Raw genomic sequence first — 19257 nt, forward strand, 5'->3', positions numbered from 1 at the left:
GTGGAAAGATGAAGGATGTCTTCCCAAGTTGCTTCTTGGACTGCAACCACTCTCCCAGTACCCTTAAAGCTCTCTTGGATGAGCGCGCGAGTACGAGCTTCGTAAAGGCAGGAGCTGCTGACTGCATGCCTAAAGCGAACTCAGAGGGAGGTGAGCGCGGGGTTGCAGACACAAACTGGTCTGGATACAACTCCTTAAACAGGGCAAGGACTTTCCTAAAGTCTAAGGAGGGAGGCGTAGTCTTGGGTTCCTCTATGTCGGAGTGTTGATCGTCCAAATGCGCAGCTTCGTCGTCATCAGAGATTCCTTCATCCGAATGCTGAGGAGGAAGCGGCAAAGGAGGAGAAGAAAGCTGAACGGCTGAATCCGGCAGCACGGGTGCATGCGTAGCTGCACTGGATCCAACATCATGCCGCTGCTGGTCAGTCTGAGAGCTGGCAACAACAAAAGCGGAGTGATGGTGCGTGGTGGGGACTGCCGTGGGTTGCGGAGACTGCCGCATTGCGTCAAAACACGGCAGCTTGACAGCACCTTCCCACTGCTGATGCGGTAGCTCACGCATGTCAACGGAGGGTGCCGCACGTCGGCTAACGTCAACATGCGTCTGGCAGGGTCGACTGCGCATCGGTGGTGGAGCTCTCACAGTCGGAGTGTGGGAGCAGGCAGCCGCAGTGTCTGCTGAGCGCACAACCGTGGCAGGTTGTAGGTTAACGGGAGCAGTGTCAACCTTCTCAGCACGATACTCCTGCATGAAGGAAGCTAGCTGAGTCTGCATAGACTGCAGCATAGACCACTTAGGGTCTACAGCGGTTGGTGCGGCAACAGACGGAGTGATTGCCTGCTGCGGAACCACTCTACCTCTCTTGGGAGGTGTGCAGTCTTCGGAAAACTGCGGCGAGTCCGAACTGACCCAGTGGCTACACCTGGGCCGTTGGACTCGCTCGGAAGGGACCTTGCGCTTGAGAGGTCGTGAGACCTTGGTCCAGCGTTTCTGACGAGAAACTTCTTCCACAGACGAGGAATGAATGGGCTCACTCGTCTGTTTGTGGGTGGGACGATCTCTGCAAGATACGTCCGCAACCACTGAGGGTACATCTGTACGCTGATCAAGGCCTGTCGAACCCTTTGGTCCTTCGACATTGCTTCTCCCCTGGGCTTGGGAGCTTGCAAGAGGTCCCGGACTGGGAGGACGACTGGCACGAACAGATGCACCCTCATGCGTAACACTGACACTGACACTTTTCACAGCACTTGCACTCACTACACTTCCCACTGCACTTTTCTCCTTCAACTCTTTGACGTCGGCCAAGAGTTGATTGCGGTCATTCGCTAATGACTCCACGCTGTCACCAAGAGCCTGAATGGCACGCATCATGTCCGCCATCGAGGGTTGCTGAGAGCTAGTAGAAGGGTCGGGAGTCACCACTACAGGGGAAGGAATAGGTTGTGGGGCATGGGGAGAGGAAAAATCAAAAGAGCGAGACAAACTCCTCCTGATCCTATCCTTCTCTAGCCTACGTGCATTCTTAAGGAATTCATTAAAATCGAATTCCGAAAGCCCAGCGCATTCCTCACATCGATCTTCCAATTGACAGGATTTACCCCTACAATTGGAACAAACGGTGTGAGGATCTATAGAGGCCTTCGGAAGACGCCTAGAACAGTCCCTAGCGCTACACTGCCTGTACTTGGGGACTTGAGTAGGGTCAGACATCTTGAATTAGTCAAAGGGGGAAATCCAAAATCTATCCAAGTCGTCAACAAATAATCCAAATCTAATCAAAAAAGCTTGATAAGGTAATGATAATAACTCCTGTACAGCGAAAGCTAATATCTAGAGAGAATACATCACCAAATAGCGTGAAAATCAACTCCAGAAACAACAGCGTATCAAGTAGGTCTTGCCAGTGGCACGACAGAGAGAAAATTGGTTCTTGTTGACAAGAAGTACCCGAGTACCTACTCGACAGATGGCGCTGTTGTTGTACACCCCCACCTGTATAGCGATCGCTGGCGTATCCCGCCCGTAGGTTTTTTCTGTCGGGCAACAGAGTTGCAGCTACATGATCACCGGGTAAGATTAATATTGAAAAATATTTCTTAATATTCTATCTGTTTTTTATAAAATCAATTAATACAATATACACTATTAAAATGATACCAAGTTTTAAGTACAAATGTGTTATAATAAAGAACATATACTGTATAGTGCACAGCACTTTATAAAGACATTGCTGACACTGACTTAAAGTGTCTCTCCAAGGACCAATTAAAGATGTAGGGCAGGGTATTACTAGGTTTCCAATTATTAGACATTCATGTCACGATATTTCTGACTTGTGGTCTATAGAAACTTCATGTACATCATTGGACGTGAGTTGCTGCTAGATCTAAGAGGGACATTGCATGTTCACTGACATATGTTATTGCATAAGTGTAAAGATTTCCCTCAAAAATTTGATGTTGGGAATTTGTACATATTCCTTAATCAAGGTATCATTAATATATTCAATGGCATGTCAGACCAATTCCTATTACAAAGCCTTCATGTTTGATGTTCCACCGGCATTGAAAAGCTTCCTAAAATTCCTGAATTTGAAAATTTCCTTTCCATTCCAATTCAACGACATATTCTTTGCTGTGATTTAAATGACATGTAGAAAGGTGGTGTTCACATGAAAATTTGAGTTTCTTGTGGGTCAAATGATTAGCTCGTGGTAAAAATTATTAGCTAGTGGTAAGCAAAGTAGTTGGAATTTCAAATGTACATTCTAATAGCTAGGAAAATAGCAAGTTAACTTACTTTGTCTTTGAATTCAGAAAGTTGTGGCTTGTTTACAAGCCACTAGCACTTACAGAAAGCAATCTATCCTTGTGTAAAAAGGCCTAAAAATACATCCTTAAAATCAGCCAGTAAAGAAAAAAAAGTCTCATAATCCTTCAAAATTTATTCTAGCCAATATCTATACATATAAATGTAACCTTTGGCTATCTTGATGAAATCATCAGTGACTGGTTTATTAATGGATGCAAACTCCCCAATAGACTCCAGATCATGCCACTATAGCTAGTCATTCAATGATTGCAGACAAAGGCCAAACCTTGGGACTATCCTTAATCACAGTTGTGTATGTTTCCCTAGTCATCAGCTGTAAAATGCTAATACCCAAATAGAAACCACATTGATTTTGTTTATGCATTCACTCCTTTAGTATCTCATACTTCCTATAAAGGATAGGACAATGTACATTGTGTTTCCTTGGTTAAAGATAAACATTGAATACAGCTGTGTATTGCCCTTCAATATAGCAGTGAATTACTGTTTACCATCTCTATTTTCTCTTCCAAGGACATCACCTTGTGAGACCTCTTTATCAGCAATTGAGGGTGGGGATTTGGAAGAAGAGTGCTTGACAAACGTATTGCACGTTGTGGTAACATGAATCATTTGAATAACTATTTACAACAAATTGAGCTCTCAACCTTTTGCTAATGGCAGCTAGCAAATGCAAGCACCTAGGGAGTTGCTGTGCATGTTTATGTTACAGAATCTGCTCTTATCTTAATTTTTAAAGTCCTTTTCAACAATTCCTGTATAAGATTTTCCTTTAGAATTGTCCAACAACCTTTCAAGGTTAAGAAATTTCAGTTTTATTTGAAGCTTCAAAGTTATCAAACATGTGAACGAGAAGTGACTACCCTTTACTGGAAAATATACTTAATGAAATGGCTGAAAAGTTCAATGGAATAAAATTTACATTCTTACGCAGTTTTCTGTCAATAGAATCTTAATGCTGTATCGGCCTATATTGTGTGGCAGTATTCCATGTCAATGGATCTTTCCAAAATAGTTAAAATCAGTAATCTAGATATCAATTCAGATATTGACGTACCTTAGTAAAATCTTTAAGCTAGTGCAATTGCAACATAGTTAAATTCAACCTCTAATATACAGTATATTTCTTGTCTTGCAGGTCTAGTTAAAAAGTTTAGAGGGGGTATTGGACTAAAATGTAGTACAGCATACAGTGTGCTGTGATAATCCCATACAAGATAGCTTAGTGAGTATCAATTTCAAAAACAACAACTTCACAAAAATATCTTAAAAAATTACCTTACCTTCTAGCCCACACGGTTATTAGGAGAGATAACAGGGCAAGGCCGCCCCACCACGCAAGTAAAGATAATCTCAAGCTGGAAGATGATAAGACATCTAGAAGCCAAAGAGGAACCCACTTCCTTAATATCAAAGAAGATAATGCAGCTCCTAGTATTCCACTAATACACAGACTTGGTAAGAACATTCTTGGAGATCTTAATAGGGCTACCCTATGTATGATAAAAATATGGAGAGCGAGTACCAGCACTGCAACCTGAAACAGGGAAATAAAACTTATGCTAATACAAATACGCTTATATAAAATTTTCTTTGATAAATACAAAACACTTTTCTACTGCCAATGAACACTTGTACAGTATATGGATAGTGTCAAACTACAGATTATAATAGAACCTCAACTCCAAGAAATTCTCACCATGTCAACAGACCAGAGATGTATACAGTACCAGGTGGAGGGGTTGGAGGTAAATCTCTTTCTATAATATATTTACATCCTTGACTTATCTTTTACAAAAGTACATAAAATAATGGTGTTCATGAAAGATTTAACATCTCCAATAATTTATTTTAAAAAATTGAGCAACAAATATTCTGGTTAGAGTAGAAAAGGGTAAAACTATAATTTCTTGAACACTAATCTTTATGAAGGAGGAATCCTGTTTTGGATATGACTAAAGACTACATTGGAAATGGAATAACCACACCCATGATAGAATTCTTAGAGGACTAACAACCTTGGGAGGAATTATAGACATTACAACTGTTAAAAGCACGGGATGCAGAAAGAGAAGTAAGTGGGTCTCTGGATAGTTTCCCAGGATAAAGCATTGCAACTCACTCCAGTCATCTTTCAAAGGGGATAGTTTTACTTTGAAATCATTTAGTAAAGAAAAGTTAAAAGGCACAAGAGTATAAGGTAAATGGGGTATTAAGATGATTGCTCTGAAGGAAATAAAACTATGATGTCCATATGCCTTATAATATCCTTATATAATACTAAAAATAATTCAAAACACCATGGGAAAAGGGTAAAAAACTATCTATCATTGATGTGGATGAGATCTAATTTGATATATGAAAGTTTGATCTGAGGGTAAAAAACTATTTTTGATGCACATGAGATATGATCTTAATTTGGTCTGAAGACCTGAGACTAGAACCATGATAGAGTTCTTAAGAGGACAGACAACATTGGGAGGAGTTATGGACATTAAAACTGTTAAAAGCATGGGATGCAGGAAGAAAAGTAAGTAGGTCTCTGGATGGTTTCCCTGGATAAAGCATCGCAACTCATTGCGGTCATCTTTCAAAGGGGATATTTTTTTGTTGAAATTATTCAGTAAAAAAAAGTTAAAAGGCACAAGAACATTGTCTTAGGCCCGAGAAGAGAAAACACGAGGCCAGAGCCAGTGTCTTCCACCCAACCCACTGAAAAGGGAGGTAGTGTCAAAATTAACCCTTTCCTTACAACTAACACTGGCCTTCCTGGACTTCTTTGACCTCTTCCTATTTTTCTTCCTCTTCTACTTAGAAGAGCATCAGAATCCGAATTGGGAGTTGAAGAGGAAGAGAAGGAATAGGAATTGGAGGAGGAAGAAGGAGCATCTTTCTTCCTCTCTCCAATACTCACCTCCAGTTCTGCAAACAGAGAGGTCAACGTCTGAACAACCCTCAACGATAACATTCTCCCAAGGAGAGAAATCTAGCTGGTTGCTCCAAAAGGAACTATAACACTGAAGAACACTGGCATAGGGGAGGTAGGGTAGGCTCACTCACAGGGGCTAGCAACAAACACAAGCAGGATCATAGGGAGAGAGGGAGCGGAGTTTATGGGCCCTAGAATCCCAGGCACAAGGGTCGCGATGACGGGTCTCAGAGAAAGGGTGGTTCACGGGGGATGTGCGGGATTATACCCAACTTAAGCCCAATGTTAGGCAGGACACCCTCAAGTGAAAGAGCTTTTCTTGCTGGCACTGATGTCACAGGATGATGCTGCCAGTCTTTTTGGTTGGTGCTCCACCACTGGTGACATCACTGGGGTCAATGACACATCAACCTCGTCTTTCACCACTGACACCACCATGGAACATTGGCTCTGGGAACACCAGGGAAGAGGTAGCCTTAGCTACCAGCCCCCTCTACAAAACCATAGAGGGCCTACCTAAAAGAACTAAGGAGGCTCAAGTCTTCCTTAGGTCAACCTTATTGTCGGCAGTCAGCATGGGAATGGTGTAAGAGCTTCAAACTATCAATGTGGTGTAGCAAACACTGGGGGAATCCATACACCACCAGAACTCAAAAAGCAGGCTAAAATAGCTCAAAGGGTTCCTTGCCTTTGGTGCATACTGCTCAGGGACCAAGCCAGGGATGAAAGCATAGGAGCGGCAGTAGCAGATGCACTCAAGAGAATTTTAGAGGTGAAAGACCTCTTCGGTGCCTTCTTGGGCGTTGCCAGGGCATACACTGGATAAAGCTCAGTTCTCTTCCCCTACCTCAAGGCATACGCCTGCCACTACACTTGGCGCACAGGGATGACTGCGAACAATCATCATGCCCCATACATGAAGCACAAAGTGTGGATCTACAGCCATAATCACAAGCAAGTAAAAAATCAGTTCCTATAAAGAAAAGAAAGAAAAAAAAAAAGATGAAAAAGTTTTATAACGGAGCAACAGTATATCCATAATCATTGCTGCCATATCCAAAAATTTCGCTTACAACAGTCGGTGAATTCCAACATGTGGGAGCAGTGGGGCTACTCATCCACACTCAACACCTGTCATTAATGACCCAATTAACAAATTCAACGGCTGTTCCAGCTCAGCTGAATACATGTTCCCTATTTGAAAGGATGAAAGGTTTGTATACGCATAAGAACAAAATTGGTTTAAACAGTCTAAAGTTTTATTCAATATTGTTCAGAAGATATAATTCAAGTCCTGGTTGTGGGGTAGTAGATCCTCTTCCAGGGAACCCCAAATTATCCATTATTACTATAAGCTTTTACTGTAGGGATTCACTGATCAAACGTTAATGTAACTTGGAGAAAATATTAAACTTCCCTTACATGGAATTTCTTTACAGTGCTTCTATACTTATACAAATAAAATCAACCAATTTGTGTACTGTATTATCAATTAAGGCCATAACTTATGTAAGTTAGAAGGCATAATTCTGACCAAAAAACAAAGCTAACAACTGGAGTCCTCAACATCAAATAAATGAGAGCTTTTTAGTCACATTTCAGCATAGTTATTATTTTAGTACATATAAAAATAACCTAAAAACTCAACACTTGAGGGTATAATCCAACTAAATCTTGTAGTAAATATACAATATTATAAAAAAAACCAGATTGGATTTCATTCCCATACCTGAATGAAAACACTAATCTCCAATGTCTGAGACAGCTTTGGAGTTTGCATAAGATGGATACCCAAGTTATATAGAGAGCACGTAATGGTCAAAGCAATTGTCTGCCCAACAATTGCACCTTCACCTAGACTAAAGTTTCCTGGGAAGGTTCGGAACAGCCATTGAGTTGATCCATATAAAATCCACGCACAGAGACTAGTGCATAAGACTGCAATTACAGGATCTGAAAAGTAACATACAGTAGCTAAAACATAAAAAACATTACAGTTGTAAAAAATATATTCTCTACCCAATAATCATAAGAAATTTAATAGTGTAGCTTGGAATAAAAATAATAAAATATACAAAATAGAGTACATTACATATAAAATTTTCCATATCATCAATCATATTGAAAGAAAATTGTTGATATAGTACATAAAATCTTAAGTCTTAGAAACGAAAGAATTTGAGGAACATGCAATTATGCAAGTGTGCCATTGACCCTATTGGCAGGTTACAGATGTCCACCTTACAGCATCGTATCTCACAAAACAGAAAATATCAGTGAGAGATCATCCTCACCATGACCTTGGCAGTTTGGATACTACATATTAATTTTCAATTATTTGGGATCCAACCTTTTCAATTCTTTTACACTAATAACCAACAAACTCTCACATTCTGGAGGGAGGTAAACAGTGTCAATTTATCAAGCAAAAGTTGCTAAGAAGACTGAAAGGCAAAACATGTACAGCATACACATACCATAGTTATTGCCATTAGAAACTAGATCGTTTCATTACTACGTATACTGTACTATAAGCCTAAGCCTATTGAAAGGAAAAAAAAAAATTTCTAGTCTTAGGCTAATGTCTATATTTAGTTAAGCTTCAAGAAACAAACAATATACAGTAAACATCAAGGAGGTTCATAGGAATAATTTCTGTTACTGTGGGTTTTAGCCTTTTTTTCCACTATGAAATTAACCGTACCAATGTAATGACTTCTTTCAGATATTATAGTCACTTTCTATCCTTATTTTTATGATTAAGTAGTTTTACATGACCACAAACCTTTAAAACCTTTATATGATTATTAGAAAAGATTTTTTAATTTATTAACAAAATATAAAAACAGCAATGGTCATCTAATATACAAAACCTAAAATACTCACGTATCTCCGTCAATACATATATGACACCAGCTGTAACTAGGGACGGTGTAAATGGATGTGTGACAAATCTCAGCATAAAAGATGAGGAATATTCTGGGTTACTTCCAGGTGTTGGCTTTTTCCCTGACAAGCATATCTGCTGGTACAGATGTACTCCAGAAACTCCAGCCTGATGAAGAATTACAAAATAGAAGCTTAAAAATAACTGCAATTCTGTTTAATTAAAATGAATCATGTTTTAAGTTGAATTTCTGACTCTACTGTACTTATTCATCACACAAATTAATGATGATTTACATTGCATAATTTTACTTACTTGAATAGCCAAAAGAGACAGGAGTCGAGGGGGAGGAATGCACTGCATAAAACTAGTGTAGAATCCCGGACTACATGCCAATGGCACCAACACAACAAGCCATAGCCCCGATGATGCTCCTGGCCTGTAGAGCAAGAAATAATCAAGTGGGTTTGTACGATACACCTTAAGTATTCCGAGGGCAACGGAAAACTATCAATAAATACTCTACAAAGAATAAATTCCATGACTTTGTAAATGTACTTAAATAGAGTACAGTATTACAATAATCAAATTCTTTAAATGTAAGCCTGAATTGTCATGCCTTTAACAAATAAAATGAAGAGTTATCTTGAATTACAAAAGCAATTCTAATGCTTCCAAGCATACAGTCCCTTATTCTGAATAAGCTCTAAACTTCCAGTACAGTAACTACTGAATTACACCAACTGAAGTTCTTACCTAGTAGTTAGACTGTCTAGCCGCAGTGGCGTCACAGTGGGCAATAAGGATAACATCTTTACAAATTGTTGATGACAAACACTTGGAGTCGATACTTCCTCATCTATTTCAGGTACTTCTTCATCTATTTCATGAATGTGCTGATCTGTTATATATATTAACACAAATTAAGAAAATACATTAATACCATACAGTACTATACAGTAATTATCCTTGATCTTTATTAATTTTCTTTTCATCCTAAAAATCAATTGTTTTGCAAAAGTATTATCGTAAAAAACAAAATGAGAGGAAAAAAATAGAAGGCTCGTAATATATTGGAAAGAAGATTTACAAGACTCAACAGAATAAAATGTTATTTTCATTAGTAAAATAAATTTTTGAATATACTTACCCGATGATCATGTAGCTGTCAACTCTGTTGCCCGACAGAAATCTACGGTCGGGATACGCCAGCGATCGCTATACAGGTGGGGGTGTACACAACAGCGCCATCTGTGAGCAGGTACTCAAGTACTTCTTGTCAACAAGAACTCAATTTTCTCCTCGGTCCACTGGTTCTCTATGGGGAGGAAGGGCGGGTCCTTAAATTCATGATCATCGGGTAAGTATATTCAAAAATTTATTTTACTAATGAAAATAACATTTTTAAATATTAATCTTACCCGATGATCATGTAGCCGATTCACACCCAGGGTGGTGGGTGGAGACCAGCATACATGTTAACAAAGAAGCTAAGTATCCCGTATCTTATTTTAGCCGTTATTCAAAATAACAAACATAAAATAAATAAGTACCTGGTAAGGAAGTCGACTTGAACCATTACTCTGCCTTTTTAAGTACGTCTTCCTTACTGAGCCTAGCGATCCTCTTAGGATGCTGAGCGACTCCTAGGTGCTGAAGTATTAAGGGCTGCAACCCATACTAAAGGACCTCATCACAACCTCTAATCTAGGCGCTTCTCAAGAAAGAATTTGACCACCCGGCAAATCAACCAGGATGCGGAAGGCTTCTTAGCCTTCCGGACAACCCAGAAATATTTCAAGAGAAAGATTAAAAAGGTTCTGGAATTAGGGAATTGTAGTGGTGGAGCCCCCACCACTACTGCACTCGTTGCTACGAATGGTCCCAGAGTGTAGCAGTTCTCGTAAAGAGACTGGACATTCTTAAGATAAAAGACGCGAACACTGATTAGCTTTTCCAAAAGGTTGCGTCGAAAATATTTTGCAGAGATCTATTTTATTAAAAGGTCACGGAAGTTGTGATAGCTCTAACTTCGTGTGTCCTTACCTTCAGCCAAGCTTGGTCTTCCTCATTCAGGAGGGAATGAGCTTCTCGTATTAACAGTCTGAAAATAATAGGATAAAGAATTCTCCGACATAGGCAAAGATGAATTCTTAACTGAACACCATAAAGCTTCAGACGGGCCTCATAAAGGTTTTTAAAAAAGAACTTAAGAGCTCTACAGGACATAATACTCTTTCTAGTTCCTTTCCAACCATATCGATAAGTTTGGAATAACGAACGATATTGGTCAAGGCCGAGAAGGCAGCTCGTGTTTGGCTAGAAAACCAAGATGTAGAACATGTAGCCGTTTCGGATGAAAATCCGATGTTCTTGCTGAAGGCATGAATCTCACTGACTCTTTTAGCTGGTAAAGCATATCAGGAAAAGAGTCTTAAAGGTGAGATCTTTCAGGGAGGCTGATTGAAGTGGTTCGAACCTGTCTAACATAAGGAATCTTAGAACCACGTCTAAATTCCAACCAGGTGTAACCAAACGACGCTCCTTCGTGGTCTCAAAAGACTTAAGGAGGTCCTGTAGATCTTTATTGTTAAAAAGATCTAAGCCTCTGTGACGGAAGACTGATGCCAACATGCTTCTGTAACCCTTGAAAGTGGGAGCTGAAAGAGATCGCTCTTTTCTCAGATATAAGAGGAAGTCAGCTATTTGAGTTACAGAGGTACTGGTCGAGGATACGGATACTGACTTGCACCAGTTTAGGAAGATTCCCCACTTCGATTGGTAGACTCTAAGGGTGGATGTTCTCCTTGCTCTAACAATCGCTCTGGTTGCCACCTTCGAAAAACCTCTAGTTCTCGAGAGTCTTTCGATACTCTGAAGGCAGTGAGACGAAGAGCGTGGAGGCCTTGGAGTACCTTCTTACGCGTGGCAGACGTAGCAGGTCCACCCTTAGGGGAAGAGTTCTGGGAACGTCTACTAGCCATCGAAGTACCTCGGTAAGTTATTCTCTCGCGGGCCAGAGGAAAGCAACTAGTGTCAACTTTGTCCCAACGAGAGAGGCGAACTTCTGCAGTACCTTGTTGACAAACTAGAACGGAGGGAATGCATAAAGATCTAGATGAGACTAATCTAGTAGAAAGGCATCTAAAAGAACCACTGCTGGGTCTGTTGAGAGCCTCTTGGACATCGAGGTAGCGAAGAGATCTATGGTTGGATGGCCCCAGGTGACCCAAAGTCTCTTGCATACATCTCTGTGGAGGGTCCAATATGTTGGAATTATTGTCCCTTCCTACTGAGACAAACTGCTAAGACATTCAAGTTGCCTTGGAAGAAATTTGTTACTAGTGAAAAGTCTAGACCTGTTGAACAGGAGAGGAGGTCACTAGCGAACTCGCACCATGTCAGAGAGTAGGTCCCTCCTTGCTAGGAGATGAACATCAAAGCAGGGAGTTGTCCGTGTTGACCTCCATGACTTCGTCTTGAAGGAGAGACCTGAAGCTTTTCCAGGTCAGACTTACTGCCAGAAGCTTCTTGCAGTTAAAATGCATTGTCCTTTGACGCGAGTTCCATAATCCCGAGCATTCCCTACCGCCTAAGGTCGCACCCCAGCCTACGTCCGATGCGTCTGAGAAGAGAACGTGGTTGGGAGTCTGAACAGTCAGGGGAAGACCCTATAAAAGGTTGATAAAGTCCTTTCCTCAGGTTAGACCAGACTTATCTTCCGGAAACCGGGATCGAGACCGCTTCTAGCGTCTTGTCCTTTTCCAGTGAAGAGCTAGATGAAACCGAAGAGGACGGAGGTGTAGTCTTCCAAGTGACACCAAATGCACCACGGATGACAGTGTCCTAACCAGACTCATCCACAGCCTGACAGGGCTGTATTCCTTCTTCAGCATCTTCTGGATGGATAGCAGGGCTGGGGATTGATCATCTTGTTCAGCCATGTCCTCATCAGAGGGTTCCTCATCCGAAACTGATGAGGAAACGGCAACGGAGTGGGCAACGTCTGACTCGCTGAATCCGGTCGCACTGGTGGATGCGTGACGGAGCCGGACACAAGATCATGGTACTGCTGCACAGTCTGTGAACTGTCAACCATGGGGAAGCGAGGAAGAACAGCGACAACCCGAAACTGTCTAGACTGTCTGGGTAGTACAGACAACCCCTTATCGGGTTGCTGAGGTTGCCGCACTGCGTCACAACAAGACACCTCTGCTGGTTGTTGAACGTCTTCCCAGTGACACACTGAACGTCCACAACCACCTCCGAGAGTAGCATAACATCAACGTGCGACTGTCAACCCACACTGGGTCGCACCGGTGGAGGAACCATCTCAACTGGCGGACGTGAGTAGGATACCTCAGCGTCCGTAAAAAATCCTCTATCAAGGACTAAGCTTGGACTGCATGTCTTGCAACCAAGCCCAAGGTCTATGGGAGCAGGTGTGGCAACAGACGGGGTTAGCGACTGAAGCGGAACCATTTACCCTCCCTGGAAGCATGTTATGCTTAAATAAAAGTCCATAGGAGGCTAAGCAGCTTAAGGCTCCTCTCCAAATGACAGAGTCCTCAAGGGAATATCAGAAGGAGGGAGAACAGCACTTTCTCATCTACAGGAACCATATCCGAGAAAAGCTAAGTTCTCTCAGTGAGGGTATCACTGGTGCAAAAGCAGCAGACCAGAAGGCAACGTTATGAAACTGCTTGACAGTCTGTGAACTGTCAAAAACTGAACTGTCAACCACAACAGGAGCGTGAGGACATACAGCACTGGTGTATAAGTAGCAGACCAGAAGGCAACGTCATGTAACTGTATGACAGTTTGTGAGTTGGCAACAACCAAAGTTGTGTGGGGAAGCCTCAACTCCTGCCTGACTAGTTTGCTGCTGGCGAGTGGCGGTAACCACAGTGTGTTGCGGAGGCTGACACACCGTGTCAAAACACGGCAGCTTGTGGTAGCTCCCGCACGGCAACGGAGTGCTCTGTGTGTGGGAGTCATCATACATCTGGCAGGGTTGACTGTGCATGGGTGGAGGAGCTCTCACAACAAGAGTGTGAGAGCAGGAAGCCATGTCGGGCGCACAACCGTGGGAGGTGTAGGCCCACGGGTGCATCGTCAACCTTCTCCGCAGTCGGAGTGTGGGAGCTGGCAACAACAAAAGCAGAGTGCTGGTGCGTGGGAGGGGCTGCGGTGGGTTGAGGAGCATGCGGTATGGTATGCAGAGCATGCTGTAAGGTATGCAGAGCATGCTGTAAGGTATGCAGAGCATGCTGTAAGGTATGCAGAGCATGCTGTAAGGTATGCAGAGCATGCTGTAAGGTATGCAGAGCATGCTGTAAGGTATGCAGAGCATGCTGTAAGGTATGCAGAGCATGCTGCATGGGCAGCGGAGAATGCCGCATAGTGCTGGAACCCGGCAGCTCTACAGAACCTTCCCACTGCTGATGCGGTAGCTCACACATGTTAGCAGATGGTGCAGCAAGAACATGCGTCTGGCAGGGTAGACTGCGCATCGGTGGTGGAGCTCTCACAGGTGGAGGGTGGGAGCAGGCAGCCGCAGTATCTGCTGAGCGCACAACCTCGGCGGGTTGTAGGTTAACAGGCTGCATTGTCAACCTTCCAGCATGATACTCCTGCATGAAGGAGCAAGCTGAGACTGTATAGTCTGCAGCATGGACCACTAGGGTCTATGAAAGACAACAACAAACGGAGCTACTGTCCGTTGTGACTGAGGGTCTAAAACAGCTGGTGCGGCAACAGACGGAGTTACTGCCTGTTGCGGTACCACCTAGCCTCTCTTGGGAGGTGTGCAGTTGTCGTACTGCAGCGAGTCCGAACTGACCCAGTGGCTACACCTAGGCCGTTGGACTTGCGCGGAAGGGACCGACTTGCACTTAAAAGCTGCAAGATTTGGTCCATGGTTTCTGCGAGAAACCTCTTCCGCAGACGAGGAATAAATGGGCTCTCTCGTCTTTGTGTGGGTGGGGTGATCACGTCGCCAACGTGTGTAGATACACCCGAAACCACGGAGGGAAACGTCTGTTCGTCGATCAAGGCCTGTGGAACCCATAAGTCGTTCGACATTACTTCTCCCCTGGGCTTGGGAGCTTGTAAGAGGTCCCGGACTAGGTGAACAACTGGCACGAACAGACGAACCCTCGAACGCAACACTGTAACACTTTGCGCATATCACTTTATCACTTTTGATTTTCTGTTTGCACTTATTTCACTGAACTCGAAACTTTAAGTGGTTTGTACCTGAAACACGCAATCCTATCCTTCATTAAAAGGTAGTAATTGCGAAAACAGTATTACAATGTAACAGAAAAACATAATGAAAGATAAAGAATTCAGTGGCTGGAAAAGAGACTAAACACTAGATCAAATAAACTACGTTTAAAATCTCTCACCGCATAAAGCCTGGGAACAAGAATAAAACTCTAGAAACGTTTTACCTTCTTCCCCTATATCGACTAGGGAGAAGAGCAAAAAACGAGAACAACGTTACCCGCTTGAACGAAACGTTTATCCTCCTCTCTCTCCCTCCGTCTCTATCTCTCTCTCTCTCTCTCTCTTGACTTAGAACCTGAGAGACGAGCCCAATTATATATATCGTTAAAACATATTATTTGTTAAAGGAAAAAAACTGAAAGGTTTCCCAAATAAAAAGTTCCTTTATTAGAATTAAAACCATTTAAGCTAAGAAAGAATGAACGAAACGCTAGAATCGGTTTACTCTTACTGCAACGTGAAACCGTGAAATACTCTCTCTCTATCGTAACGATAGAGCGCAAGTTGAACGTTCTGAACGTCAACAACTGCGGAGACTAAACAAAACGTTAGTTCAACTTTGAAAACAGTACGAGACTATCAAAGAAATTCTTTCAAAAACATTAAAATTAAAATAGCATAAATTCTTAACAGGAAAAACGATATGACGAGCTCAATGTTAATTAACTTCGGTTCCAAGTAAGGACCGCCTACTATTAGGAAAGGTCGCATATAAACAAACATAAAAATTAATTTTTATAAGTTTATAAAAAAAGGAAAGTTAATCGAAGAGGCCTATAAATGGCGGAGAGATATAAAATAAAAAGTGAAAGAGAGTCTATACTCTCTTCGACACCAACACTTCCGTCTAAGGGAAGGGTCGGCCATTTAAAAGTGAAAGAGAGTCCATACTCTCTTCGTCACCATAATTAAATCAAATTAATTCCAAAAGCTTGCTAAGCTAATGATAAAGCTTCCTGAATAGCGAAGGCTAAACTCTAGAGCAAATACATCACCAAATCGTGAACAATAACTCCAGAATCAACAGCGTATCCAAGTAGGTCTAGCCGGTGGCACGACAGAGGAAAAATTGAGTTCTTGTTGACAAGAAGTACTTGAGTACCTGCTCACAGATGGCGCTGTTGTGTACACCCCCACCTGTATAGCGATCGCTGGCGTATCCCGACCGTAGATTTCTGTCGGGCAACAGAGTTGACAGCTACATGATCATCGGGTAAGATTAATATTGAAAAATATTGTTCTCCCTGGAAGTAAACTCAAAGAAAGATTAATGAACAAATACATGTCAGAATAAAAATATGAATAAAGAAATACTCTGAATTCAATGAACCCCTGGGTCAACAGAGAGAGTCATTCTTATTTGTTTAAAATTGGGGATGCTACTTTTTAACGCAACAGTTAAGGGAGCTTAAGAGATGAAAGAATGAAAGGACACAAAGAGATCATGTGATTACAGCCAAAATGATGTGGTGCAGTGATGATAATTCACAGTGTGGCTGACCAAAGTTTTTAAGTATGGCAGGATAGTGAAGAGTAATTGTTCAATTGCAAAAACATAAAGATAAAATGCTATGTGATTTACATGGATCTATAAAATCAAAGGAGAGGCAATGAGGAAGGTGTTGGGTATATATTGCAAAGAGGATAAGAGTTGTTGAGAGGGATTAATAGCTTTTCTGAAGAAAACCAATCATGTTTTAGAATACTGTACAATCAAATCTCGCCCTACATCGTCAATTGTTTCCATCTGACATGCCGCTTTTTTACTCAAGTCTGATTTTCACCTCTTAAAATAGCTCACAGTATATGTTCCCTATATCTACGTATTGATTACAAAAAGTACTTACAACCTTTTATCATTTTATAAACCCACACACCTACATTAATAAGCTTCCATGTGAAGTACAGTTCTATACAGTACAGCACTTCATCGTTACACTATAACGTAGAAACCAAAGGAAGGTCCGGTAAAATGGCATGATGAGCATTTGATATTAGTTTATAAATTTTAAGGATAAGCACCATAATGTCAGAACTGACATAAAGAGGACGATTACTGCTCATGAATGGTAGAGTGACTAAAGCAGTTTGGAGAAAATCTGGGTCAGATGCAAAATTAAGTTATCTATCCATGGCTCTTCGATATCTCTTTGGACAGAGTGATAGAAGAAGTCAAAGAAAGAACACTACTGTATTGAGCACGTAGGTTAATAGAAGTTTGATATGAAAATGAGTTGGAATGGCTTATATTTGAAGTTGGTATTGCACTTACTGATGATAAGGCAGAAAAACTGCTGAAACTAGCAAGAAGTTGAAAGTGGGGAGGAGAAAGCCGAGAGTAAAAGGGAACAAGTTTAATGTTATGCGGGTAAATATAGATAAAAAAAAGATTAAGCAATGAATTTCAACACCACAAATTTAGTCATTTATATTTTTCCTAGCTATACAAACCAAAGTTCTTAAATTAGAAGAATTCCTAAGTGGAACTGGAACAACTGTTGAATCATACCTTCATCTGCCTTCTTTGGAGTCAAAACTGGGTAACCAACAGGAACTGAAACATCCAGAGACACAATCACAGGGACATCATGCATCCTGTTGATTTGAAGGATGCCTGTTTTTAGATCCCAATCCATCAGGCCCACAGAAATTATCTCCACTTCATTCTCAACAGGGATGTGTTCCAGGTCAAAGTCCTGTACTTTGAACTGGTCACCATCCTCCAAGTGTTAGCTCGCCCTTTCACTTAGGTATCAGCTTAGGCTGCTAGCTAGCTTTTTATTGCAATCTGGAAATCCTGGTAAATGAGAACAGTCACATCTCATACCAGAGCACAGGTTGGAGTATCTGGCTATGCTGATAGAAAATGACGTCACAGAAGGTCTTTCTATTAACCGATCAAATCAGCAGCCTCAGAATGAATAAATGATCTGAAGTTCTCTGGCATCCTGACATCGAAGGTCATTGACGCCGATATTGTTTATCATAAATAAAGATTAAAAGAATATTCAATTAAAACCAGAAAAGTAAATATGTTATAAAACCTATATAGCATTAAGAAGACCTGTTTCTGATATAAATTTAAAAATGCCACTAGCATTGTACGACAATCATGTCCAAGGATCTTGGCAAGGATGAACCTACTATCTTCACCCCAAGCTTCAAACAGACATCTATTTCTTTCTGTGCTATAAGTGGGGCATTCAGTTAACAAATGCCTTACTGTCAAGGGTATCAAACAGATTACGCAATATGGTTGGTGTTGGCCAGCCAGCAGAAACTCATGTGTCATCCGAGTGTCACCAATGCGGAGACGGCAAAGAGTAGTCTCCCATTTTCAGGGCATCACCATTTAACATCCAAGGGGACATAACGATTGGAATTTCTCTCATCTTATTTTCGGTTAAACTATCCCAATGCTGTTGCCAATTGTTATAAATAAAATTCTTAATTGCTTGTAAAAAAACATTACAGAGAAAGGGATACCTTCTTGGTAACAATTCGGCTGCAGTACTCTTTGCCAATGAATCTGCCTCTTCATTTGCAGACTCACCTACGTGTGCCAGAACCCAACAACATCGAACTGTTATACCTTCCAGACCAATAATTGAAAGCCACTCTAAAATCTTTAAAACTAAAGGGTTACTAGAATTAAAACCTTCTAAAGCTTGAAGGACACTTCTTGAATCACTATAAATGGGAAAATTGCCCTCCTCTTTTAACGCTATTTTCTCAAAAGCGGTTAGTATGCCATATAATTCAGTAGTAAATATGGAAGATATTGGAAGAAGTGCACCTCTACAGTTAAAAGAACTACTATATACTCCAAATCCAACGCCAGCATCAGATTTGGAGCTATCGGTATACAGCAGCCTCAGAGGAATAGTGCAGCCTTTTCTCTTAGAGCAACCACTGCCGGCTTGCCAGTGGCAACAGCTGCTAGGACATCTCACATCGTGTCTGAAGAGATAGCGATCAGCTACCACCAACCCCCTCACCATCCTGTTCATGTAGAACAAGACGAACAGAACAACATAGCCAGGTGGCCAGACAATAAGAACATTAATAAATGCTCTTCCTTGGCACGTCCTCCAGAAATGCTACTTTTATTGGACACATTGAAGAAGGGATGAGGCACACTCCTCAGAAATTAGACCACATCAGGGAGTAGGTCCAACTAAGAGAAATTCCTGGACATTAATCTGTTAGAAATGAAGGCAGCACTGCTGGATCTGCAGTCATTCCAACAACACCTGCTAGGACACTCAGTACCGTTAATGAGCAACAACACTACCGTAGTGGATATCCCCAAGC

At 41.5% G+C, this 19257-nt stretch overlaps 1 protein-coding gene across 4 annotated transcripts in view; it reads right to left on the reverse strand.

Annotated features, from left to right (window-relative positions):
• The window catches only part of Dolk (Dolichol kinase), a 69944-nt gene that overhangs the window by 20254 nt on the left and 30433 nt on the right, over positions 1–19257 (reverse strand). For all 4 annotated transcript variants that reach the window (XM_068374306.1, XM_068374308.1, XM_068374309.1 and 1 more), the window contains 5 exons: positions 9409–9553; positions 8968–9091; positions 8652–8820; positions 7495–7718; positions 4120–4373 (listed from right to left, as the gene is read on the reverse strand). In XM_068374306.1, the coding sequence (XP_068230407.1) occupies positions 4120–4373; positions 7495–7718; positions 8652–8820; positions 8968–9091; positions 9409–9553 (916 nt within the window). The remainder of the gene's footprint in view (positions 1–4119; positions 4374–7494; positions 7719–8651; positions 8821–8967; positions 9092–9408; positions 9554–19257) is intronic.

The sequence above is a fragment of the Palaemon carinicauda genome, chromosome 5 (assembly GCF_036898095.1).
Source record: "Palaemon carinicauda isolate YSFRI2023 chromosome 5, ASM3689809v2, whole genome shotgun sequence".
Lineage (NCBI taxonomy): Eukaryota > Metazoa > Arthropoda > Malacostraca > Decapoda > Palaemonidae > Palaemon > Palaemon carinicauda.